The sequence below is a fragment of the Paracoccidioides lutzii genome (assembly GCF_000150705.2).
Source record: "Paracoccidioides lutzii Pb01 unplaced genomic scaffold supercont2.3, whole genome shotgun sequence".
Classification (NCBI taxonomy): domain Eukaryota; kingdom Fungi; phylum Ascomycota; class Eurotiomycetes; order Onygenales; family Ajellomycetaceae; genus Paracoccidioides; species Paracoccidioides lutzii.
Genome location: NW_015440949.1, coordinates 24,542 through 51,075, shown reverse-complemented (window position 1 = coordinate 51,075; position 26,534 = coordinate 24,542). Strand labels below are relative to the sequence as shown.

General features: G+C 40.2%; 5 protein-coding genes across 5 annotated transcripts; 2 read left to right on the top strand and 3 right to left on the bottom strand.

Annotated features, from left to right (window-relative positions):
- Positions 1-9,334: 9,334 nt before the first annotated feature.
- On the top strand, positions 9,335-9,729 carry PAAG_11261 (hypothetical protein; the record flags this gene model as incomplete). The annotated part of the gene is made up of 2 exons (XM_002796277.2): positions 9,335-9,490; positions 9,649-9,729. 2 exons carry the CDS (start codon positions 9,335-9,337, stop codon positions 9,727-9,729), a joined length of 237 nt encoding a protein of 78 aa, XP_002796323.2.
- A 58-nt stretch (positions 9,730-9,787) lies between these two features.
- Positions 9,788-10,295, top strand: PAAG_11260 (hypothetical protein; the record flags this gene model as incomplete). The annotated part of the gene is made up of 2 exons (XM_015846938.1): positions 9,788-9,829; positions 10,137-10,295. The coding sequence occupies 2 exons, from the start codon at positions 9,788-9,790 to the stop codon at positions 10,293-10,295; spliced, it is 201 nt and encodes a 66-aa protein (XP_015703360.1).
- Positions 10,296-11,298: 1,003 nt separating this feature from the next.
- Positions 11,299-12,345, bottom strand: PAAG_01330 (eukaryotic translation initiation factor 3 RNA-binding subunit; the record flags this gene model as incomplete). The annotated part of the gene is made up of 4 exons (XM_002796276.2): positions 11,299-11,351; positions 11,412-11,583; positions 11,640-12,264; positions 12,329-12,345. 4 exons carry the CDS (start codon positions 12,343-12,345, stop codon positions 11,299-11,301), a joined length of 867 nt encoding a protein of 288 aa, XP_002796322.1.
- Positions 12,346-13,799: 1,454 nt separating this feature from the next.
- PAAG_01329 (carboxypeptidase S1) lies at positions 13,800-15,754 on the bottom strand (the record flags this gene model as incomplete). Its single annotated transcript, XM_002796275.1, has 2 exons — positions 13,800-15,551; positions 15,620-15,754. The coding sequence occupies 2 exons, from the start codon at positions 15,752-15,754 to the stop codon at positions 13,800-13,802; spliced, it is 1,887 nt and encodes a 628-aa protein (XP_002796321.1).
- A 2,593-nt stretch (positions 15,755-18,347) lies between these two features.
- On the bottom strand, positions 18,348-18,645 carry PAAG_01328 (hypothetical protein; the record flags this gene model as incomplete). The annotated part of the gene is made up of 2 exons (XM_015844315.1): positions 18,348-18,448; positions 18,576-18,645. 2 exons carry the CDS (start codon positions 18,643-18,645, stop codon positions 18,348-18,350), a joined length of 171 nt encoding a protein of 56 aa, XP_015701223.1.
- Between the last annotated feature and the right edge of the window lie 7,889 nt (positions 18,646-26,534).

Sequence of the window (26,534 nt, the reverse complement as noted above, 5' to 3'; positions counted from 1 at the left end):
ACAAGGGTGTGGATTGGGGGTTAGACCCGGGGATGCGATTTCCACCAAGATCCTGAACTCTGACCTTTCGTCTGGCAAAACAAAATGATAACAAGGGCGCAAATATTTTGCATATGGGGGGGTAAGATGATTTACTTCGCCACGAGTGAGCTTAAAATCTCGCGCATTTCCAGCTGCCGCACCGAATTTTTATATGCAAAGACGAGGAATTATTTGGGGGGGGGGAAGGCATCCGCAATTCGCGGAAACAAGTATGCTGCGTCGGAAAAGAGCCGGGATGAATCAATGGGCGTGGGGGAGGTTAGATGGAAAAGGTGTTCAGAAGCACCTGCGAGAAAAGGCAGGGTCTATGGGGTGTAACGCTTGTTCTAGCCCTAGAAATCAATCTAAAAAGAAGCACTTTCTGGCAGCGAATTGGCGGGGCAAAAAACCTAGGTGATCGACCTCTAGAAATTCATGTGAGCGCAGTAGTTAAATGGAATAAGAATAATTTTTTTTTTTTTTAATAGGAGAGATGATTATAAAAGAAATGATAGCAAACCAAATGAGCAAAACAACAACGGGTGGCAGATAGGCTCATTCAAAAATTAAAATCAAGCACGAAATAGATGTATAACGACAATGAGCGGCGTAAAGAAGCTTTAATAAAACTTCGTTTTTAACAGGACTCCACTCAAGGTGCGTTCCACAGGCGGACAAGGCCGCTGAACAGCCATAGGACAGACAACCTGTTCAGCTAGAAATGGTGGAAACGGACCATTGGAACATATAGAAATTTATGAAAAGGAATGTTTAGAGCACTTGGCATCAGTAAATTTCTCATATCTTTCCTCTGTTCTTACCAAGTAAAATAGAAAAATACAAGAAGACTGGAGTTTCATAGCTTGTATTTTTCTTTTTCATTCCTTTCCAACATATGCTAATTTCTTAACCCCCAGGTTTTGTCGATCGAGGATATGGGAGGAGTCTTTTGGGCTTGTGCCAATCAATAACTGATAGCCCTATCGTATTTGACCAGTTTGATGGCTGCCAATCATACGCTAAGGGAGAGCGCTGAAGATCTCACTCTGGATCATTCCCCGAGAGATCCTCGGTCGAAAGTAGTCTAGCCAGGCTAGGATGTAGGAGCTGCCTCGAGAGATAGTTTTAGCCTATTTCGAATTTGAAATGCTCGTATTATTCACGTCAGGTTCCAGGTTCCAGAAAGCCCACCCCGATCGTGGGTGCGAGTAAACGGCACGCACAAAGAATCCAGAGTAGCAATCAGTCGGGATCATTGAACGGTGCCCTCCGTGCGCCAACCACTAGGATGCTGCGAGTAACCTTTCATACGCTAGCCCCTCAAAGTTGGTGACCTTTGTGCCGAATTCAAAAAAAGACGGGATATTTTCAATCCACCTATCCCTGGATAGGTAGATATCCGACAATAATAATATAACTTGAACAATTCCATTTTTGTTTCCATGCCTTGCGCATAGCCACTGCACCATCTTCACCTTCTGCGTGCGTGTAAGTAGCAATAACCCTGTGAATAGCGTTATATAATTTCCCTTCCAAACACATTATATTTTTATATTTTTCTTTCTTTTTTTGCCGTCATAGTTTAGACTCTATGGCTTGTGCGAAAGCCATCATAACGGCCAACGACAATCTAAACCCTATTATTGTCGACACAACAAGCCCCGCCACAGTTTGTTGGACATCAAAGCAGACCCCATTAACTATGTGGTGGGGTCAATATAGACAGCCTCATATCTGGCAGTGATCTCAGCATTAATGGTTAATATGGATATTGAATCGACGACGGTTTAATTATTGATTACAACCAGCCGTGGTTTTGGTAGTGGTTGTAAGGGTGTATGACCACGTAAGCAGGAATCGGATAAAGGACTGCAAATAGCGCTGGACTGAAGGAGGCAGGGTATGGACAGGTAATGATTTCTTGGCACTTGGTATGTTTCTTCCTCACCGGATAAGCCCTGATCTGTCACTCTGGGGGAAAAAAGAAAAAGAAAAATATGAAATTGCCGCAGGAAATTCTGATTGGCCAGAATTATAGTCAAAGCGGTGCAATGTGACTTATGAGGTCTCAAAATGATGTTGAAAGTCATCCCGTTCTGATGGCGTTGGTTTCAGAGCAACATCGAGATTAATCTCAATTGCTACGCCTTGGGATTAACGAAACTATGTACTGACAGCTTCCGAATGTTAACACTGCACATGCCGTGTACATAGATGTGCTTGCCCTGTCACATGGCATAAATGGCCAAATCCTGAATCATGATCGATTGCCATGCCGTAAGAAGAAAAGATCCAAACCAAATATTGACCCGGGGGGGGGGGGGGGGGGAGGTAGGAAGTAATTGAACAGCCACAAGCATGACACTTTCTCCACGGGTGATCATGAATTTTGTGGCCGTGAAGTGATTGAAACCTGAAGGCCCCAGAGCACCAGCGCCTATTGAAATGCCAATGCCGATGATCGTTGGCACGCTTTTTGCTAATTGGCAGGAAGTCGGTTTTGTTAAAATTATAAAAAAACGAATGGGCTGCGAGGAGCGGGAACAAGGAATGTAGTGAACAATGATTTGCATGATACAACGACAAAAGCACGGAGGGTAGGCTGCGGTACAATCTGCATCCAGTGCCAGAATCGATTGGTCCATACCATTTTAGGGTCCCATTCTGCTGGAAATATGTGATGCAAATAAATGGACTGTCGAGAAAGGGGAAACACTGAATGATTGGCTTGCAGGTATTGTGGGTAGGAGGCTTGATGGCTCACTGGTCCCCATATGCATGAAGAATAATAATACATTATCAAGGTGGCTGTAATAAGAACTTGCTGCGCTTCCTCTCCCATTTGGGACTTGTTTCTCATTCTAAATTTTTTCTCCTCTTTGAGTTCCCACATCTGCAAGTCACCCTCACCCAGTCAGATCCATTTATTCAGACAAAGACATCATTGACTGGTGAGGATGAGCAGCGACATGTGGATAAAAAAAAAAGAAAAGAAAAGAAAAGGTGAACTAAAGTCATGAAAAAGTTGAGGCTTGAAAGGAAAAGTCGAAGTTAAGTATATGGTCCGTGCGCTAAATTATCGCCGCTAATCCCAATTCGGGATGGTAATTTTGTTGATAGCTTGTAAGGACATCAGCAATACCTTCCCATACAGAGATTACTCGCAGGATGGCTGTCAACGGAGCGGTAATATTGTATATGGCCGTATATCGTAAATTTTATATGCTTTTTAGTCAGCGTGAGGCTGAACTTGGACCAGATAGTTATGACTTGCATCTCAACGACTTCATTAAGATTTACCAGTATTTCTTTGGAAACCCCTTGATTAAAGACCTTCCAGAAACACATCTATTTATCCAATTAACCTGGAATTTGCCCCCTCATTCACACTGATGTTCAGTTGGTGAAACATCAAAAACAATCAAGTTCTGTCTGCCAAAATCCCGCCCGAGCGCCTTCAGCCGAATCTTTGATACTATAATACTCCTCATCCCTTCAAAAGCTCCTTATTTTATTTTGTTTACTTATTTATTTTAGTATTATTATTATTATTATTATTATTATTTCCAACCATAGACTTGTTGCTATCGGAGTTACACGTTACCCCTGCTTTTGCACCTTACATTGGTTGATAATGGCAGATCTGGGGCTATATCTGCCGTGATATAGGCCGGTCCTGTTTTCATTAATTGATTTCTTACTGATTTCTCCGTGCAACGCCTGGTTGTATGACGACAGGGGCAGACCTTTCGACGTGTTACCAGCTCGTCGTTGCTATATATCAATTGAAGCACTTGGAGTTCACCCAGCATATGCTTCCCCGTTGTTGTTGCGAGCATTAATAGCGCCTCTTTATACAAAATAATTGATGCCCCACTCTTTCCCATTGCGCCAATATTCTGTCGGCTGTACGAATTACCGCAATTATCTTTTTACCATTTCTCACTGATTACTTACTGTCCTCCCTTCGCCCTTAGACGGGTTCTAATTATGCCAACGAATTTCCAAAGACAGTTCTCATAGGCTATTACCCCTATTTACTGGAAGCCTAATGCTCCAAAACACAATCAGTGTCAGTGGTGCCAGCTCACTCCAAAAGAAACACCTACGTCGCCACTGGCTGCGTCTGGCCGGACAGCGGAGCATATGATGCATCGTGTACCCGAGACAGTCGGTGTATATCGTTGCTGGAAGCAATGAGCAATAACATCTAGTTAAACCAGATGTCAATACAGAAACCCAAGATCAATAGATGCATTCAAATTGATGTGGATATAGTCGGGCGTGTTTCAACATTCGGACGTACCGTCATGCTGGCAGTGCAAGATTCTCATTGCCATTCAGGCTTGGATGCCGACAAGTCCCTCAGAACTATTCGATTAACCTTGATACAATTATTGTATATTCCCAATATATATGCTTTCTGAGTTACTCAGCTGTGCTTTCATGTTAATGTGGCGGTGTTCCTCGAATTTTGAACTTGGGAGCTCCCTGAGTCAGCTAACCAATAACTATACTGTGTTTGGTTTGCTCCTTGTTAGCTATGGATACCTGGGATTCAGCAACGAGGTTTTCCAAACCGCGTTTCTAATTGTTTCGCATGTGACTCGATCTGGCATTCGGCTCGACGCTCATAAATTCTAGTGGCCGTTGCTAGCCACCGTCTTGTCCAGGTTTTTCTTATCGGTACCACACGAGCTGTGTTGGTGGGCCAGTTTGGGTAACCATGTGTATGCCCTGGGCAAATTGCATTTCGATGACATGCAACCTTACCATTCCTTCAATCAGCAACAATTAGCGCAGCAATTGGTTGCTGTAGAAAATCTCACGAAGTCTGAAAGCGTGCTTCGAAGCTAACCGTTGTCGACCCAGAGATGGGTAACACCACAGCCTCGCAGCGGGCGACCGGCTTCTATTGGCAAGGAATGGCTTTTGCCGCAGTTGGGTGTTTCTATTGATGATGGATTAAATTCGATCCCCCTCTGCTTCCCTTTTACTCTGATGCAAATCTAGTCCCTACAGCTCCTTTCTCTTCCAGTTCGTAACACAATATACAAGGCCATGACCAACAGTTCATTCCGTGGATAGTGATTCTTGCTGCTGTTGCTTTGCTGTTGTTGATGTGTTAATCTAGCAACTTTGGATAAGCTACTCATAAATATCTTAAATTCACAATGAATATTGAAGGAATGACTATTTTTCTGCTGACTCGCTTCCGGTGTATTCGATCCAGATTCATTGAACACTATTTCTGATCTCTTCCAGACTGCTCCATATCAACATCTAATAATATTGATCTTGAAACGTGTTATTGCAAATACGTGCTATTCCCCTTAATTCTAACTGTTTGTCAGATGTGTTTGCAATTTCATGTCCTATTATCAACCATCTCTTTCTGAAGAACATCCAGATTGCCGACCACGTGAAGCGTGCACCGCCTGTGAACTTGTTACACCGTTCAATGGTGGATCTGCATAATTTCTGGTTATATATCTTCATTTTTGAGTCCCCATATACTTAGTTGTTGTCTTAAAGCAGTGCTCATGCAACATGCAAGGAGAGCGCTCTCAGGTACACGCAATGCCCTCACTCTACAGACAAGTTTTATTGCTGATGAATATCTCTGTCTTTCGAATTAACACGGAGTAAACGATCTATTCATGTGGACTCGACATCTCGTCTTACATACATAACGGCAACCTTATGTCCTTGATAAGTTTTATATTTTAAAAAACATGCTTTTCCCCCCTTAGAATTGAGTTTACCAATGCGACTTTCGGGATAAGTGGTTGCTATCAAGGGAAATGCTCGTCAGTCGAGGAAAGGGGAATCAAATCTTCTAATTGCAGCAGATATACCAAAAGTAATATGACGATCTATATTATCTATGAACCACTCGGTTATAGGGCATGAGTTGCGACTCCACCAACAAAATACCTATATTCTTGGACAGTGGTTTGATAATGGGGCTCTGCAAGCGGAAGCATCTATACAGAAATTCAAGGAAACCGGACGTTGTGCATGTATAACGTCTGTTTAAGGTTGGAAGCCTCTATCCGGTTCGAACACCAGCAGCCCCCTTATTCTACTACCTTAACCAATTTACAACTCAGAGATAGTGGGGGGAGGCCTGAGGAATGCGAGGATGATTGAGCTCTACCCAACAACCAAACAGATGGATGGTTGCCGGAGGTCCGCAAGGGTTCCTTGGAAGCCCGGTGGTTGCAGAATGTTCGTCATGCATCCAAAGCAGACACTTCACCTCCCTATGAACGCCACCTCAGACGTCGACTAAAGCCACGGACGCCAGAAGGTAAAAACAGCCAATAGAAATAGCTTTCGTTTCCTAATCTAAGAGTCCTATCAGCACTTACCTAATGAAGAAATTTCTTCTAAGTTGGTGAAGATAAAAATTGGAATAAATATTAATTGCACTGGTATCTATTCATATGGTGGCAAGAGGAGGAGAGCAAAACAGGGATTGGATCGAAAGATGTGCGACATATATTATTTTACATCCCTGTTTATAGTATCGGAATGAAAGAGAGAGAAGGAATGCCAATAGCAATCAATGTCTGAAAGCGAGTAAACGTAGAAGAAGAATTCAAACAAGACTGCTGCCATGTTAGGACTTCAACAAATAATTAATCATTCCTCATTTTCAAAACTTCTTGGTGGTTACAATCCAAACTCTCTTGTCCATCCTCATTTCGTTCCTTACTATGGGTTAGTGTTTTAACGGTAATAACAGACCTCAAAATAAGGCGGTAGAGGAAACAGATCAGCTGGCTGGATCAAGATGTGAAGTTTAAAACAACGAGAACCATATAATTAAGACTAAAAATGAGTATTATTTCTATTTAGACCCTGGTGAAAGGAGCATCCAGCATCCAGCCTTCAGATATGCACATGGTTTCTGTAATCAATATCAACGGGCATCGGCAAAGAGACATGTCATTTGTGCAGATATAGATCAATAACCATTAACCAACTGGTCAGCGTCAATAACGTCAGTAGGATATGCAAGAATGGCTCATCTGTTATAGAATCCAGCATCATTACTGATGGAGAGACAGCCCGTCTCTCATTCTTTCCAAATATCAAGCCAGAAATTTTAGATCAAAATCCCCTCCATTCAAGAACCCCCCCTCCTCCGCATCTTGGCCTGGGCCCTGGTCTCCAAGTCGATCACTTCTAGTTAGGGCCTTTCGTTAAAGATCAGGGTAGATATCGCGGACGAAGTGGTCAGTGATCGCCACGCGCCTCTTACCTCATATTATGAGCTCTATTAGGGCTCATCATATCAATATCTGAACATCATGCCCGCTATTCGGGCTGAAGACGCCACTTCTCGTTGAGATTTGCGCGGACTTGATTTCGGCATATGCATACTAATAAGGGAGGAGGCCCGAATAGAGCGGGATAGAGGTGGAAAAGAAAGAAACTATAGCTAAACTAAGCCTGGCTCAGGTAAAAAAAAGGGCAAGGCAAAAAGTAAGGTTTAGTTGGGCTAACTTGACGGCTGACGGGAGCGCTGGACATGATCGATGACGGCCTCGCTGATCATGACATACATGCTTCCTATAGCTAGATGATCTTTTCGATGCATTTGGCTGATAAATAATACGGTGCAGAGAATACATAGAAGGCCGGTTATGCTGGCGTTTTGGCCATATGCCCCCTTATTACTCTTCCTTTGTCTTCTTGATAACAATCAGGAGTCTCACAAAACACCATGTCCCCACGATATCATGATGTACAGGATATAAGCCTTAAGCCCCGTATGGATCTCTAGTTAGGTATCGGGAAATTTCCCGTCTCGCATATACGAGAAAATAAAGGGAAAAAAAAAATTATTGGTTCCGATACATACCTACATGGATCACGGAGCTAGATACCCATGTAGGGACATAGAAACCCGCGATGTATGTATCCAGCAGAGATGCGGGACGGTCAGGGCCTTTGTGGTGGTCGTTTACCGCTATTGCCCAGTGGCCATCACATAATCCTTATAACTATCATATGATGTTAATGCTAAATGATATGGAGGTAGTTAACATGGGAAGGGGTATCTCAGCTTTTTCCATGGAAGAAGAACCATCCCAAAGATTCCTAGCCTCGGAGCCTCCGAATGGATAGGTGGCAGGCACAGGAACAAAACACGAGATGGAATAGCCCGTAGAACGGGTAGGAAGATATACGTCGTGTAAGGATATGGAAGGTGAGGAATGTTGAGGAAATATACACAATTGATACCGGTTTGAAGAAAACATATAACTACTAGACATATGGTACCGAGTTAGTTCTGCAAAGTTGGAGGAACAGGCCTTGTACCCGTTACAAGCCTACAGACTTAAACCCCTCCACGGTTCCATGCCACTTCGCAGGTAAGGGGGCGGGCGAGGTTTGTCGCTTCACCCAAATCGTTGGGTATACCTTAAATCATGGTCTCTCGCCCTATTCGTTCCCGAGACGAAGTACCAACGTTTGAACGTTCGCAACTCAAAATATGACGAGTTGTGGCTAGTTAGTTGGCTAATTAGATATGCTACGTATCGATCTCGGAAGGGCAGAGTATGGTTCGTTCGGCCAGACCGCACAACCCCCCTAGATGTGATCTTGGGTTTGCTATGCTGTATATAGGTATATATACGGAGTACCTATGTAATGTGCAGTAACATGTTAAACTTGTAACTCGATAAATCTGTCAACTCCGGGGGGGACAGATTCATGACATTTTAACTAGCTGCCGAAGGAACCAAACATGAAACTAAACAACGGACGCGGCACACTTAAGGAGAAATATCCGACCCTCATGCATATGATCCTGGATTACGGGAGCCAAAAGGAAGAAAATTTTCATGTCTTCATCGTTTCTTCCCTCTTTCCGGCCTCATAATATCAATCAAGAAACATGCCACCCGCTGAGCCAAAAATTTCTCAGCCTTGGAGATTGGTTGTATTCTTTGAGGCGGTGTCTGGCTGGCCTAATCTGTGCATTTTCCAGATCGTTGCTATCGGAGTGTTAGCGCCAGGTTTTATCTAGTTGGTTCATTTTATCTTGCTGAATTTCCAGGGTGGGCTGTGAAGTGTGTATGTGCGGTGTGTCTGGTGCTTGAATGGTGTAGGTTAGCGCAGGGAGACTGAAGGGTTTGCTGCTGCTCCGTTTTGCCAGTTGGATTTAGGTTTCTTTTTTTCACATAACTAATAGTTAACTTAGTACCAAGGTATGCATGTATGATATAAAACCGAGCTATCTCCAATCCCTACCGCTCCGTGCCGGGTTTTGACAAAAGAAACGTTTTCAGCAAAGATGTTTGCTATTCATTTGCCGTCGGTTGGGACTTCAGGCAGTCCAAAACATCGAGCGGGCGGTTGGGTAGAATTGAAGGGCGTCGTTGATAGTCAGGGTTGGTCGCTCGAGGAGATGAAGCCAAATCAATCCTTTCTCGCCCATTCTGTTGCCTCAGTTCGTTCCTTATTTTCATATTAGCACCTATGAGATTGCCGTGCTTGTAGTCTTTTCCTGGAGTTTCTATTTCTCTCATCTCCCGCTAGGCCAGCCTGCTCTGTCAACAATCTTCGTTCCGACTTTATATTGCGATACAATCTGATTGATGTTATCAGGATATATGGTGTCTTTCCGAACTTGAATGGAAAGAATTTTGGCTTCCACTTCAGTGCAAACAAGCGGCCATTGTTAAGTAGGATGAATGATATAACTAGACTAAGTAACAAGAGGTGAGAAACCGGGTAGGAACGAGAAATGGCGGATTTGAGGCCCAGCAATAAGGGAAATGGGAAAACTGTAAGTTGCATGACGCCAAAAAAGATTTTTGTTTGCCAATAGAGAGGATAAGACATCACTGTAAAGAAGAAAGACTGAATAATGAGAAAATGTTTTGCATTAATTGAGGACCCTGAAGAGTTCCAAAAAAAAAAAAAAAAAAAAAAAAAAAAAAGCCCCAAAATACAGTGAATGGGGAGATAGAGCCACGAGAAGAGAAGTAAGGAGCAAAAAAGCAAATTAAAATGCATGCACTCTGTAGATACATACATAACCCCTCTGCAGCGCATGAGTGATATTAGCAGCTTCTCGGATTCTACGTTCCCAGCTTGACCATTCATTCGAACGATTCACCAGACTGATATCAGAAGTAAATAAGTCTCTAGCTGTTGGGACTATCACGGTTGTGAGATACTCAAACGGTAATGTAGCTTTTCAGATGCAATGCGGTGCGTCGGTTGGCATCCTGGAGGGAGAGGTTTCGTAAGACTTTATAGCGGGCGTGGCTTACAGCATGTTGTTCCACTTTTATGAAGTTCCGGCCATAGATGGAGGGGCGGAGCAATCGTACGCTAACATAGATGTCGTGGGGGCTAGTTATACAGCATGCGGGACTGGCGGGATGCTCATGCCCGCTGAATTTAAAAGTCTGACCGCATATATGCATACAAATTTTGCTCCCTACTCATTAGTGGACCTTGCTGTCGGCGGTCGAGATTGAAGAAATCTCGAAAACGTTGATACAGAGTGGTAATTTCTTGTATATTGGATCGATGTGGGCAGTGGGAGGAGGAGAACATGAAGCAGAAAGAAACAGAAAATGGTTGGTTGGACGTGTCAGAATAAGGGGGAACAAAAGCAAATATGCAGAAATGTCCGAAAGAAAGGCGGAAGAAGGATGGAAAAGGAAAGAAGAAAGAGTGAACACGAATACTATTTGCTGTCGATGATTGTTGCAAGGACATCCGAATGGATAGGGCAGAAGGGGCCCAACATATTTCGTAACACCCGGAATGTATGGGACCTTGGCTGAATGACGTGTTCAGAACTGCGGCGAGAAGCCTTATTATTTTATGCGGTATTTGATATTGCTGTAAAATTAAAAGCATAGGAGTTGGTGAGAACAAAGTACGATGCCTAGCTCCAAAGGGGAATACTTCGAAACCATGAGGTTATGAAAACAGCCCTGGAGGAAAAGTGATTGCATGTGGAGCAATAAACAGAGGCAAGGATGGGATGACACACACACACACACTGCGAGTGACGGGCCAGTAGATATGAACCAGTACCTCAAATCATAGGTCCAAGTATACGCGTGGTCTTACAGTTGAGTTCGTCTACGGATTTGGAAAGAATCAATTAAGGAAACCGTATATGTTGTCATTCAACAGTCGTTATCAACAAAATACGCTGGAGAGAAAATGTTTCTTTACCGAAAATCATATCAATTTTAAAACACCACCACATTAGCCAGAAGGAAACCAGTTTAGTCACGAAGTCTTCTTCGCAAATTCCACTCGGAGGATCAGATGTCGATAACCAACTGTAAAACGCATTAGCAATGGAATTGTCGGATGGTGATACCCCAACTTTGGTAACTTACAGCCGTCCATTTTCTCGCATGCGCGAGCAGCATCACTTCTATCCTGAAATGAAATGAAGGCAAAGCCTTTGGCCATGTTCGTTTCCCGATCCTTTGCCAAAAAGACTCTGGTAACGCGACCAAATCTCTCGAACATATCCCGAATTTCTTGCTCTTCCGCCAGCTCGCTCACCTGCCACACAGTTAGTATGCAAGAACGGCGCGACACCTGATTATGCATGAACTTACGTTCGTAACGCGCAGAGTTGCCAGATCATCTCGCTCATATTTACCGCCCATCCTCTCTCCAGCTGCAGCACCACCCTTTCGTAGATGGGGTGGCACGTAACTGTTGCCACCAGCGCCCAGGCCGCCCGCCGGCCGCTCATCGCCCATATCGTCAACAGCAGCGGAGCCAGATTCTTCAACCGGTGCCATTGTGTCCTTGAACGGACATCTGGCAGTGAAATGCTCACCAGAACAAATTCGGCATTTTACTTTCTTGTCCTTGAGCTGATCTTTGATGCTTCCCTTCTCGAGACCGGCTTTCTCTGCCTCCTTCGCTTGTGCTTTCCAGTTTACACTGGGTCTGAAGATAATGTTTTCTCCAACAGAAGTGGTATCTAACGAGGGACCGGGAGGGTGACCCTTCTCAAGTCCAAACTTTGGCCACGTTCGTCGTTCTGCGACTCTGGGGTTCACGTGTTCCTTGACTACTGTTGTGCGAATTCGGCGGCTAGTTTTCACTTTTTTGCCATCGTCATTAAAGCGATAAGAAATCACCGTTTTGGTGCCGTCTTTGTTGGTAATAACTTGTTGAGCTGGAAGAGTTTGGGCGTCATCAAACTCCTCGTCGTCCGCCCAGTCAGAGCGACTATGGCATGTTAGTCAATTTATTTCACATCCAATACAAACAAAGAGTTCAAGAGCAGACGTACTTTGCAAATTTCGACATGTTTGTGGTGTTTAATATTGTCTACCGGGCTGTAGTTTGGCTGATTGTCGATGGGGCTGTTACTGTCGGATTTTACCAATGTGCAATTTATCTCCAAGGTCTTGGCCGATTGCAAGCTCCAAGTGAGATGACAGCCGGAGCTATGTCGGCCCGGTCAAATGCCGCTAACCGGAATGGAAAGTTGGTTCACCTTAAAGTCACGTGAGGTTGAACTATCTCCTCCATTCAACATCGCTTTGTGACCTTTGAGGGTTATTGCTTGAGCGTTCACTTCCTTTATGATATTCTTCACTTTCATTTATTGTCTAAATTCCTTTAGTGACCTATATTGTGTTCTATTTAGCAAATCCCAGATGTTCTAGTGATGTCAACATTTTAGCGTCCCCAAAATCATTTCCCAAACCAATATTCTTTGTTGGAGTCTGCTAGGTCGAAGACGCCCTCTACTACAATGTTTGTGGAGCTCGTTGATGGACGTCATTACTACGTGAATGTTTAAATTCTTTTTATCAGATTAAAATAAGACATTTTCCTCAGTTCCGTGGAACGATAGAGCTCAAGTCGATTTTCATGTCTCTTCGTCATTAAGGATCGATCATAGAACTTCGAGAAACGTCTTGCTTGATATTAAATTTTAGGCCAGACAAACATCCGAAGGGTTAAATCAAGGCATGAGATAGAGGTCTCACCTGGATGAGCGGTCTCTGCCTTTGTCCTGGTGAGAGTGACGGCTTGGGAGCAAGTCAAAAGGCGTCAACTATCAATAAAATATTTCTCAAATTGATGCGCAATTGCTTCGTATGCGATACATTCACCTTGATCCCATTACTATTTGACATGCCCAAACATCTCAAGGGCGTTTAGGTATGCTGATGTTCCCTCTGAATGCTATTCTATTTTTTATTTGCTATTTTAAATTGACGAGTCAATGAGCATCTCGATCTACGCTAACTTTAGTCACATCACACTCATAAACACTTTTAGGGTGTAACATATTAGTCTTCACTATTTATGTTAACTTCCTTGAGAATTGTCCTTCGCGTCGTCTATTCTAACATTTGCTTCAACACAGCAGCTACAAGGTACACGACCCCGAATATCATGTAACCATTGCCCAGTACCTACCAAACGGTGACGGGCGTTGCCTCATTCAGGAGAGGCGCAACCATTTGCTGGTGCAGATTTATGGGACTCGATACAGAAACTTAGACGAAAGCGGCAATCGAAGGGCTACATTGTTGCCTACGATCAGATATCTGACTCTGGTTGGCATATTACATTAACCACAAATAAAATGTCATCTGCATGAAAAGGTACCTAGAGTTAATGTGATCGAAAATTACATCAAGGGGAACAATAGGGAATTTGAGTTGCGAACAATCCGAAAAACTTTTCAAAATTAAACTATACATTAAAATCTGGAATCCCACATTTTCTACCATCGTGCGTTTCGGTCAGCGAACAAAAAAGTCGCCTTTCGAACCCCTCCGTATACCTCTGGGGGCCGTTGTTTTGCTCTGGTTGGCCATCGGACACGTGTCTGGGGGAGCCGTGGGAGCGGCAACGATGTAATCCTTTGTGAACGTTGCATTCCCTTCTCTCACGGCGCCAATCTGATTGCCTGCGCATGACGACTCCAAGGACCAGAAGTAACATGTTGGAGATGGTGTAGGAAGGTCTTTCTCAGTATGAGTGGAGTTGGCGGGTCCACCAGTCGAGTAATTCAAATGAGTGACCAAATTAACACTCCCCGTTGCAAAGTCAAGGTATAAAAGTGCCCGACGAAATAATTCTAGCGCAAGCTCTGGCTGATAAGAAGGAACTGTGTGGCCAGCCTGGTAGACACGAATGAACGAGAAGAACCCATGCTGCCGTACAACCCCCCAATTATTCTCTTCGGTAGAGTTCAATATAATGTCCGCGTAGCCGGAATTATTGAACTGCACTGAGCCATTATACTTGACCGCAAGACTAACAGCTTCTCCGCCGATCCAGTTGCAAGCGTAATCGCGATCGCCATATACCAATGTCACGGGGACATTGGAATCTAGCAAGTAAGTGAGATCTTTCAGATATCCTTTCTTGTCGCTTCTCGCATAGTCTCCTGACTTGTTGAATGCGTTTCCGACTGCTGGGGAGATCTCGGTAAAATTAACGGGGACTCCCAATGCCTGCTGCACATCATGACGTGCCAGAAACCCGACATAATACTCAGGTGGGAACGGATCAAGGTAGCAGTGAGACATATCATAATAACCCCATCTTTCCTGGGCCACATAAGGGCCCTCAACATTATTCGTACAGAAATTGCTTGCCTCGTAACATTTGCTAGTCACATTTTCAACGTTGCCAATGACATCAGGATCATAGGATTCAGCAAAGCGTCGACACTCGGAAATCTTTTCAAGGCAATGGCTCAGAGCGCCTTCTGATTCGTTTTTCGCCTTCTCGTCGATTCTCTGAATTCCATAGGAATTATTGAATGCAATTGCAGGATATGAGAACGATTGGAGTGGTAATTCGATACAACCATTGATGATGGCTAGAGCTTTCAAAACCAGGACTTTGCCCTTTACCTTCAACGATTGAATATTGGAGTTTTGCTCCAAAATATACCTCGCGAAAGTCGGGCCATATCTGCCACCGTATGACTCCGTCCATAAATATATGTCGAAATTTATCCTTTTCTCGGTATACTTGTTGAAATCCCGAGTCCAAAGCTGAAGAAAGAACCAAAACTGCCTTGCAGCATTCTCCGTGGTATTGGCCGTATTGAGCTCGTTCTGGCTCGAAAAGGCTCCGGCAATCTTTGTAGTATTTGGCATTCCCCCAGGTATAATATTCGACGTTTCCAAGTCCATAACCCCACTGGTAATATTATCATAGCTAAATCCCGTCTGAACAGGCTGGTCTAGATAAAGCATATTGGAATATCTATTCCAGGAGTACTCGTTTGGCTTCGTTGTTCTAGAGTCTTCAAGCACCTGGCATGGCCCATTCTCTGCAAATAACCCAAAAACCGACGATGCACCGGGACCTCCGTTGAGCCAAATTGACAGCGGATCATCCTTCGATTTATTCTGAGACTCGAAATACCAGAAGAATAGATTGACCGGGTAGTTTTGATCAACTCCGGGCATCGAATTCGGTGGGAATTTGGCATACCCAGCATATGAATTTGTCCCATTTTTGCCACAAATTCCATCCTGGGTGAAAAAGTCCTTTCAGTTAGCAACTGAGGAATATCAATTAAATAAATATATGGATGATCTACCTTGACCTGTTTATAGGATATTTGCGCTCCTCGCAGAAATGTCGAATTGATCACAGTCAAACCAGTTGGGGTCGGGGGATATCCAGCGCGAATAACAGTCGAAAAAAGAAGACTTATCATTAACAGGAAATACATTGTGGCATAAGCAGCGACAAGAGAGAAGTGTTCAAAATAACCAAGGGGGTTGAGAGGATATCCTTACATGAGCTAAGCTTGAGCTCAGTTTTCACCTTTCCTTCGCTGCCAGGTAACAATGTTGATCTTGGTATCTCTGACATTGAAACGGTTTTGGATAGTATTCCAACGCGCATATTTCCATACAGCAAGCATTAGGATATCCACGACCGGATGCCCGGAATTCATTATGACATATCTAGGTAGCTAGATAATGTATAAACGGATTTAAATGTAGCTTTACCCGCATTGGACATGTCCACCGGAATCCACGGATGGGAGTGGAACTTTGTAGGGTATAAGCGCCTTGCGAGAGCTTAGTAGATCTCGAGAAGTTTAAACCTTATCTCTTCAACCCCTCACGGCTAACTAGTTAACTAACTAATCTAACTATTAAACATTCGAATGGTTAACAATATAATTCACCATCTATTCATACACTTCCCCAGCACGGGTCGTGTTTATCCAGCTGACCATCAAAATGTCAACAACACAAAGATGCTCAAACCTCCTATCAAGAAGGTAGAGTCCCATTAGCTATTCAAGCACTAGAAAGGCCCGTCTCAAGCGTCAGAGCTGCCGCACACACATACGAGGTCCCTCATACGACCTTAGTTGAGCGACTACATGTCCATACAACACAAAGAGATTCTCAATAAAGCTGCTAAGTTTTGCTATTTTATTTACTAAGAGTGTCAAACAGCTGGTCATTCAACTCTCTGTACTTAATATCTTAGAGCTTAGATCACACTCATAAGTATCATAAAAATGCGGTAATTGTAACACAATTAAGCATATGAGACTTCTCTCGATGGCTAATGGTTTAGGCAGCCGCTCGGTAATACTTGGCGTGGGATCATGAGTTCAATCGGGTACCTCAAATCTGATGAGACAAAGAAGACATTTATTAAAGAGCGTCTGATTGGTATCTCTGGTCAGCTAAAATAGCCATTAGTCTACTAGCACATAAATTGCCATCATTTCTGATCATATATTGCAAGTTTTAGAATTATTCACTCTTTGATATCTTTCTCTAGGGTTTTAGATATAGTTTACTTTATTGAGTGTGTTTTCGACACTAGCTTCTTTCTGTATAATCAGCTTATGTATATACTCAACTTCAACTTGTCATAGTCACTGAATGCACACAAGCATAAAGAAAGAAGAAGAAGAAGAAGAATAAAAAAAACTATATCTAAAATCTTAGAGAAAAATATCAAGGAGTGAATAATTCTAAAACTTGCAATATATGATCAGAAATGATGGCAATTTATGTGCTAGTAGACTAATGGCTATTTTAGCTGACCAGAGATACCAATCAGACACTGCTTAATAAATGTTATCTCACAGGCACCTGATTTGAACTCATTGATCACTGAGCAGCTTTCTTTGTATGAGTGTGTTATCAACTCTAGATTCTTCTGTATAGTTAATCCACTCATGTATGTACTCAACTTCATGAACTTGTCATAATCACTGACTGTATTCAAGTATAATAATAATAATAATAATAATAATAATAATAATAATAAATGCCTGAGATATATATTCTCACTAAGCACACCTTGATCAAAAGCCACATCAAATTTTTGATCTCAGTGTTGACAATGCTCGCGAGGGTGAGAAAAGGGGCAGAGGAGAGAAGATAGGGATGGAAAAGAAGAAGAAGATAGAGAAGAATAGTGTAGACCGGCTGCTAGGTTGTCATTTAATTCAGCCCTCTGCGGAGACTAGCCAGTGCTATATCCGATGCTACAGAAAGACGACGGACAATAGCACATGATTTCTTCTCCCCCATGGCCCTCAGATGCTATCCAGAAAGCTATAATAGTGCTTCCAAGTACAAAAATTCAAAAAGTCCTCTATAGTAAAAACCTCGTTATAACGATTTAATCTTGGAAGTCTATACAATTCATTATATAGAGGAATTCGCTATAAAGAGGTTGAGCTTCAAATACGCCTGAATATCCTGCTACTGCTGATTTGCAAGCTTCTGTGCTGCCAACCTTCATCTCATAGTAATTAAGCTGTTGAATTAGACTCTGATCTCCCTGATCCTGCTGCTCCTCATACAAGTGAAACCTTTTTACCAAATCCAAAGCCTCCGAAGCCGTAATACGTCGAAGGAGTTTCTATATTCATAGGGTTGGATTCTGAAATTTATGAGCGCGTAGAGGTAGTTAGGTATCTCTTGATTGGCCGAAATCGCAATCCTGCGCGGCATTTTAACTCGATATAATGAAAAATATAGAAATTCGAATGAACAGTTACCCAATTTCGCGGTATAGAGGTTTAACGAACTTTTGTATGAAGAATGAATTCAGAAAGAAATTTTTGTTCATTATAGGGAGGAATTCGTTATATGGAGATTCGTAATAACGAGGTTTTACTGTAATAGAGCCACAGATTAGTTACATTAATTCGTTCCTTCTAGAACGTTTAGATATACAATTTGACCGGTGGCCGGGACGTGCCAGCGATGACAGGAGTCTGCACTGAGGAACCCTTGAGAGAGAGTACCACCGACTAATTCATCAACAAAACCATCGGTTTATCAAGCATGCGCGTAAGCCAGATTCCGTGGAGTTTCTAAGCTTTTGGATATGGATAGTCCATATCCTTGAATGAGACTTTCGGTCTCCATAATTAACATTCCTTGGAGTTATATGTATCAGCAAGTAGACACTCAAATGCAAGAGACTGTGGACTGTGGATTAACACGAAACGGATGATGACCTCTTTTATTCCATGTTAGGGAGTATTAATTCTTTTTGTATCATACGGTCGTGAAGTACGAGGCAATATATTCGACTGAAGGAGGTCGCAGGGCCGAATCTCGAGCTGTCCCACATCTTGTTTGAGAAAGCCAGACTCGATCGTCATTTACGTTAAAATAGGCAAAGGATGTGCCTCTAGACAACAATAGGGAATGAAAAGCACGGATGAGCTTCCTTGCACAGTACATCAGCCACCATCTCTTTCTGTATAAAAGTCTCTCGTGTCTCTTAGGGGGAAGGACCTGTGGTTTTGCCCTGACCAGCTTCATAAAATGAACTTGGGCTCCATGATTGCTTGGCCCGAAGATTTCTTCACTGCGCAGGGAGTTAATATCCGCTTTCTTTCAGCTCAATTTTGGTTCGACTGATCATTTCAGATGCCATTGTGTGATTAATACATTATGTTTAAAAATATTATTATTAAATAATAAATCTTAATTATTTAGATCAAATAAATATTATATAATTAAAAATAATAAATTATAATATCATTATTTAAATTTTAAATATTATTTTATTAAATTTAAAATATTTTTTATAGGATTTAAATTTATAGTTTTTAACTTTTTATTATAAAAGTTTATTTAGTTATTATTTTAATTACTTGATTATTAAAAATTTTTTTTAAATGTTCATTTAATAGTATATATACTAGCTTTTAAAGCTTAAAATATTTAAAGCAATTTTAATAATTGCTTTGAATAGTTTTTATTATACTTAAATTATTTAGTAATTGAATATTTAATTTTAGATCTTTAATTTTTTTATATAATAATTTTATAACTTTTAATTATTCTGAATTTTATAAATATTTAATAACTTTTATTGATTATATAAATATATAAAATATAACTAAAAAATCAATAAAATAAAAGTTTAAAAGTTTTTTTTTTAAAGTTGAATAAAAGTATTTAAGCTAGGTTGTTAAAGTTTTATGAATATAAAATAATTAACTAGTTAACTAGTTAACTAATACTTGTATTATAAAAATATAATATCCAAAATATATTCTGCGTTTATATTCTGCTGAAGGCGTCACCAAATTCTCTGGCCAAATCCAACGGCATCCGGATGGCAGAGTTAAGGATTTGTTTTAAGGAACGGAGTCCACTTTTCGAGTCTTTCGTAAAATTTCATGCAGCTTATGGATAATTCATATCATTAGAGTGCGAGTTGTATGATCAATGCAAATCCAACCCCCGAGGCGGTGTCTTCGGGACCACTTCAGGGAGGCTGATGGGAAGCAAACACACGAATACCTACGGCAGACGCATTGAAGTCGCCATCTTTTGCAAAGCCATACCAAGGTGATTCACAAAGCGAGAGAACCATTCACCATTCAGTTCACAAGTTTTCAAAATTAAATAAATAAATAAATAAAACAAAACAAAAATAAAGAACGAAGGAAGAAAGAAAGGAAAAAGGAAAAGATAAGAATAGAAAATTATGGTAGTGACTGTGACAGGAAATCCGGCAGCAAATAACATTTAAAGCCTTACATCACGACATACCAGTTAGTCATATCACCCAAGTATAAGGGGCTGAACCCTTAGACTCGCTCTGGCTGGCTGACTCAGCCTAGCCATCATTTGCACGTGCGCACGTGATCATGCTACGCGAGCTTGCTTAAGCTTGTGTTCTCATCTCATTCTTTTCTTCCCTTTCCCAAGCAATTTGTCCTTGTTATATAGGAGGACTAGTCTCTAGTTCTTAGAGCTTAATCCTCTACATTACGAATTGCTTCACTCCTTTCATTGATAGGCCACTGGGAGTCTTAATCCTGTATCATGAAGCTCAGCAAATGTGCTGACATACAACAGACTATTGAGAGTCTTAAATCCTGCATCACAAAGTTCAGTGATAGTACTGGTATATGAATAGACTGAGTTAGCAATTGTGCTAACAAACAAATGAGCAACATTGAAAATGTCTAGCTGAATGAGATAAAGTGACAGACTTGTACAATGAATACACAAATGAATTAACATGAAGCAATGAGTAGGGACACTTTTAGCAGCTTTGAACAACAATGAATGACCTTTCTCCAATAGCAGGAACAGGTCCAGTGTGAGAACAGGGATTTAATAGCAGCTCAGCAAGCTGAAATAGCTAATCTACAACAAGCTTTGAACATCTTAACATCAACTCTCTCTCAATTAAATCTGCAATCACTCATTGCAGTCAGAAAATTAAAGATCAAGCTATCAGACTGCAAGAAGTATGATGATTCTAATCTGAAGCACTATTCTCAGTGAGAGCTAAAGCTTCAATCAAAACTTAAGATCAATGAAATAGCTTTAGATAATAATGAGAAATGTGTTTGATATGTGTACTTGAGACTAAAAAAAATGACAGCAGCTTGAGTTTACCCCTGAGTTGAGAGTAATAAGAACAAGATTAACTTTATAATAGAGAGCTTACTGAAGCAAACATGCATGCTCTTTAGTGATTTTGCACAACAGAAAAAGATTATGCAAAAGCTCAACAATTTATGATAAAGTAGAAGAGCTCTCTTTGACTTTCTGCCTGAATTTAATCAGCTACTGCTGGAAGTTGATGGTCATGAATGAGATGATCATATTAAAAAGAGGTATTTGAAATCCACTCTAAGCATAGAGCTGAAGGAAGATATGATGAGTGTAAGAGAATCATCTTTCTATGAGAATTACTGTAAGAAGCTTAGATTAGTTGATTATCAACTCTCTGAGCTTAAGACTTTAAGACAGTGATCTAAATGTCATGAGAGCAAATCTTCTTCAGATTATATAACATCTAATCCACACTCTCCACTTCATCATGCTGTCTTTGATTGATGAAATCAGTCTCAAGCTTTCACTGATGATCTGATGAATCTCTCTTCTGATGCTATGACCTCAAGTGCCTGCCACATCAAATTGATAAATCAAATAAAGATTAATCAATGAAGAGAGCAAGGTCTATACCTGAGATGCAGAGCTGAAGGTTATATGATTAAGAGCTGTTCATTCAAACCTCTCAGATGCTTTGCCACCCCCACAATAGCTAAGGTGATTCTCAAGCTGGTACTGGACAATGACAATATGAATATGAGTGAGGATTCAGAAAAAGAGTAGCTCTAACTCAAAGACACTAAAGGAAGCAAAATAAGAAGCTTATGAAGAAGTAATAGAAAAGATTTAAATCTAAGATGATATTCAAACTCTTCACTGTTGATGCTCTAGTAAATAATGCCTTTTTGACTATAGCAATGATAGACAGTGAATGTAATGTCTATGATCTTATTTCTCAATTCTACATTAATAAGTATAAGCTTCTGTGTATTGAAATTCCCTCTGTTAAAATGACCAGCTTTGAAGACTCTATGGAACTCTCTATAAGCATGGTGACTGGCATTCAAATTGATATATACAGTCACATAACTGAATGAGCCTTTCTCTATGTAGTGAATGAGTTATATGATCATGATATGTATCTAGATAACCTCTGGCTGGTCTAGCAAAAGATAACTATAATCTCTCATCAAAGAATTATAAGATTTAAAGAGAATGGCATAGAGATAAAGTCTAGTTTAAATGCAAAAACTGATGTGATTCTCATCTCTGTCATAAGCTTCTCTAGACTTGTGAGCACTTGAGAGAAGTGAAACATTGAGATCTTCACTGTCAGCTTAGTCAACATTCAAAAGACTCTAGAAGTGAAATCAAAGATTAATCCTAGAGAAAAGCTGCCTGAATATTATCATGAGTTTTTAAATATATTTGATAAGAAAGCTACTGATACTCTACTCCTACTTCATGACTCAGGTAGAGATCATAGGATTGAACTAATTAAAAAGACTAATGATAGTACAGAACAACCCCCTTGAGACTCACTATATAATATGTTTTGAGAGAAACTACTGGCTTTGTGAAAAACTCTTACAGATTATTTAGATAAGAGTTTTATTAAAGTGAGCAACTCTCTTGCAGCTGCTCTTATACTATTTGCAAAGAAGTTTGAGAGTAAGCTAAGATTCTATGTGAACTATTGAGCTCTTAACAAAATCACTTGAAAGAATTGATATTCTCTATCATTAATCAGTGAGACTCTACAGTGAATTGAATGAGCTAAATGATTCACTAAGCTGAATATTATTGCAGCTTTTCACAAGATTTGAATCACAGAAGGTGATGAGTGGATGACAGTCTTTAGAATCAGATACAGACTATTTGAGTAGCTGATTACACCTTTTGATTTGACCAATGCTCTGAGCATATTTTAAAAATATATTAATTGAGTATTACATGAATATCTGGACAACTTCTGCTCAGTCTATTTAGATGACATTTTGATATTTTCCTCAAGAAGCTTACAGGAGTATTGTGAGCATGTATAAAAGATGCTTATGTATCTACAGAAAGCAGGCCTGCAGGCAGACATCAGAAAGAGTAAGTTCAAGATGAACAGTACAAAATATCTTGAATTCATCATTGAAGCAGACAAGGGTATATAAATGAATTCAGAGAAGATTAAAGCTGTTTTGAAATGAGTGACATCTACTACTCTTAAGAGTGTACAAGGATTTTTAGACTTTGCCAATTTCTATAGACAATTTATCAGGGATTTCTCAAAGATTGTAACCTTACTGACAATTTTTACATGTAAGAATGTTTCTTTTTTGTGAATAAGCAAGGCTGAGAAAGCTTTTAAGCATCTAAAATCAATGTTTATCTCTGCTTCAATCCTGCTTTAATTTGACCCTGACTGTGAGACTATATTGAAAACAGACTTCTCAGATTATATCTCAGAAGAAGTGCTGCTACAATATGATGAGCAGAGCATTCTACACTCATATGCATTCTTCTTTCACAAGCATTCACCTGTAAAATACAACTATGAGATTTATGATAAGGAGTTATTAGTAATAATTGAGTGTTTAAAGAAATAAGATACTGAGCTATGATGTATAAAGGAATTCAAGATTCTCACAGATCATAAAAATCTAAAATACTTCATGACTACATATAGACTAAATGAAAGACAGCTATATTGAATGAATATTCTCTATTGATTCAACTTCAGAATTGATTACTGGCTAGAGAACTTGAACACTGAATCAGATACCTTATCACAAAGAGAGCAGAACATGCCACAGGGTACTGATGATGAGAGAATCAAGCAGAGGCAAGTTCAACTACTTAAATTTAATGTACTAGCATCTGAAATAGAATCAAGAGTGACTGCTGCCAGTGTGAAATCTAAGATGTCTCTTCAAGCTCAGTGAAATGAGACTTACAAAAATAACAAGATTCTGCAGTATCTGAAGCAGACTCTTCATAAGAGAAGATTTAGATTTTCTTCTGAACTCAGCATTAAGACCTCTGTCTCTAAGTGCTCTTTAAATAAGAACAAAGAGCTTCTCTTTTAATATTGTAAGTGAGTATCAGACTTCAAACCTCTTCAAATCAGATTAGTGCACAAGGCTCATAACTCACCTCTTACTAGCCATCCTGGGTGAGAGCAAATGATAGAAGTTCTAAGATGTGAGTTTTACTGATCAGACTATGTCACTAATATAAGAAGAATAATCAGAAACTATCATCTTTGCAGATCAAACATCACATAGAGAGATCAATATCAGAAACTACTTAAGTCTCTCTTCATTTCTGAACACATATGGCAGAAGCTTTCTATGGACTTTATTGTGAACTTATCAAGCTCTAAAGAATACACAAACATCATGATTATAACAGACAGACTGACCAAGAGAATTATATTAAAAGCAGTTAAGAAAACTGATGCAGAGACAGTGACTAGAGTGTTTCTTCATGACATCATCTTTCAACATGGCATTTTTAAGGCAGTAGTATCAGATTGAGAGTTAGCTTTCACAAGCATGTTTTGAACTTAAGTGTGTGAGAAATTAGACATTAAAAGACAACTCTTCACAGTCTATTACTCAGAGACTAACAGAGCTACAGAGTGAATAAATCAGACTTTGAAAACCTATCTACACAAGTACATTAGCTTTCAACAGAATAACTAATGTGAATGACTCTCTCTAGTAGAGCTAATCATCAATAATAGAGATGCTGTCTCAACAGGTATAAGCTCATTCTTTTTAACACATTTTTTTCATGTCTTCTTCATTGATATAGCTGATACATCTTCTGTTGAAACACCACATAATCTCATTGAGTTTGCAGATGATTATATGAGAAAGGCCTGTGAAGTGTTGAAGTGAGCTCAAGTAAAAATGACAAATGCTCAGCAATCTCAATAGAACTACATAAATAGATGAAGAGACTCAGCTCCAAGCTTTCAACCTGAAGATAAGATCTGATTGAGCTTAGAAAACATGAGAACTAATCATCTGTGCAAGAAGCTGAACATGAAATATAATCAATATACTGTGCTAGAAAAGATAGAATCTCATACTTACTGACTGAATGTCTCATCTGACATTCACAATATCTTTAATGTAAAGCTTCTACATGCAGTGACAACAGATTCCTTGTCTAGTCAGAGGCAAACTGACTGACAGTCACTTACTATAGAGACTCTGAAAGAACCTGAGTTTGATATTGAGGAAATTTGAAGTGAATGAATCTACTAGAGGAAAAAGCAATACCTTGTTAAATGAGTAAGTTGGGCTGAGCCTACATGAAATGATACAAGTCTTCTACAAGAAGTGAAGGCTTTGAACACTTGGAAAGCCTCTCAGCAGGTAAAATTAGATATAAAGAGAGCTTTAAATAGTCATAAAGACCTGCAACAAAGAGGGAGAAAAGAGGTATTATAAGGAGCTAAACCCATAGACTCACTCTGGCTGGCTAACTCAGCCTAGTCATTGTTTGCATGTTTGCACATGATTATGCTATGTGAGTTTGCTTAAGATTGTGTTCTCATCTCATTCTTTTCTTCCCTTTTCCAAGCAATTCATTCTTATTATATAGGAGGACTAGCCTCTAGTTCTTAGAGCTTAACTCTCTACATCAAGTAAGCAGATTATAAAATCATCATATCCCAACTGACAAGATTTTAAATCAAATTATCTCAATACCACAACACTCAATCAAATAAATTAAATTACACTAAATTGAGAACATTTTATTCTTGTATGACTGAGAGTGCTGCAATTGCTGCAGCGTTGTAGAGCTCATTGACATGATGCAGGCTTAAATAGCTGAGACTTATGAGATTGAATAACTGTCTGTTCAACAAGTGCAGCAGGTGAAATAATAAGATTCTAAGCTTCATTCCTAGTTAGACCTCCTGTGTATTGGATTTGATGTCTAGATCTATTCTTCTTTTGCTTCTCTATCTCATTTGTATTGAATATATTCTGATATTACTTCTTCATAGTAGTGGCATTGACTATACTATCTATATTCAGATAGAATCTATCTTATACATTGATTAACTCAATTACTGTCACTTATTTCTGATTTCAAGGCTGTAGAAGCTTTGCCCAGCTGTAGCACTCACTACTAGTAATAATCTTAGTAGTAATGCAGAGTTCCATTGCAAAGTTAATCTTATCAAAGTTGTATATATCTTCTGCTCAGCACTTGCATCCTTCAAGATCTTAAATCAAGTCAGAATAACCTTTAAATCCTCACATTTAACCTGGTCATGATTATAGCGTCTGGAGTAGTGAGTCTGAAGCTCTGGACAGATTGCCACTATTTGACACCCAGTTCTTGTCAACACGGTGGGGGTAGTGATGGAGATGGTGAAATTCTGTATAGGAAGAAGATAATTAGCTGTATCCTCAATGAATGCCAGCTGTAGGGGAAATCCTCATTTAACTTGATCCAGCACTCATTCAACTAGCCTATTCTCTTCAGCCTGGATTAATTTGATTGAATTTACACATAGTTTTATGTGAGCAGTCCAACCATTGAGTCAATAATTTAGAATAGAGAATGGCACATTAAATACACATGCAGCTTCCTGAATTGAGGATATTTCTGCTTTTTTAAAGTATTTATCACAAGTTCAAG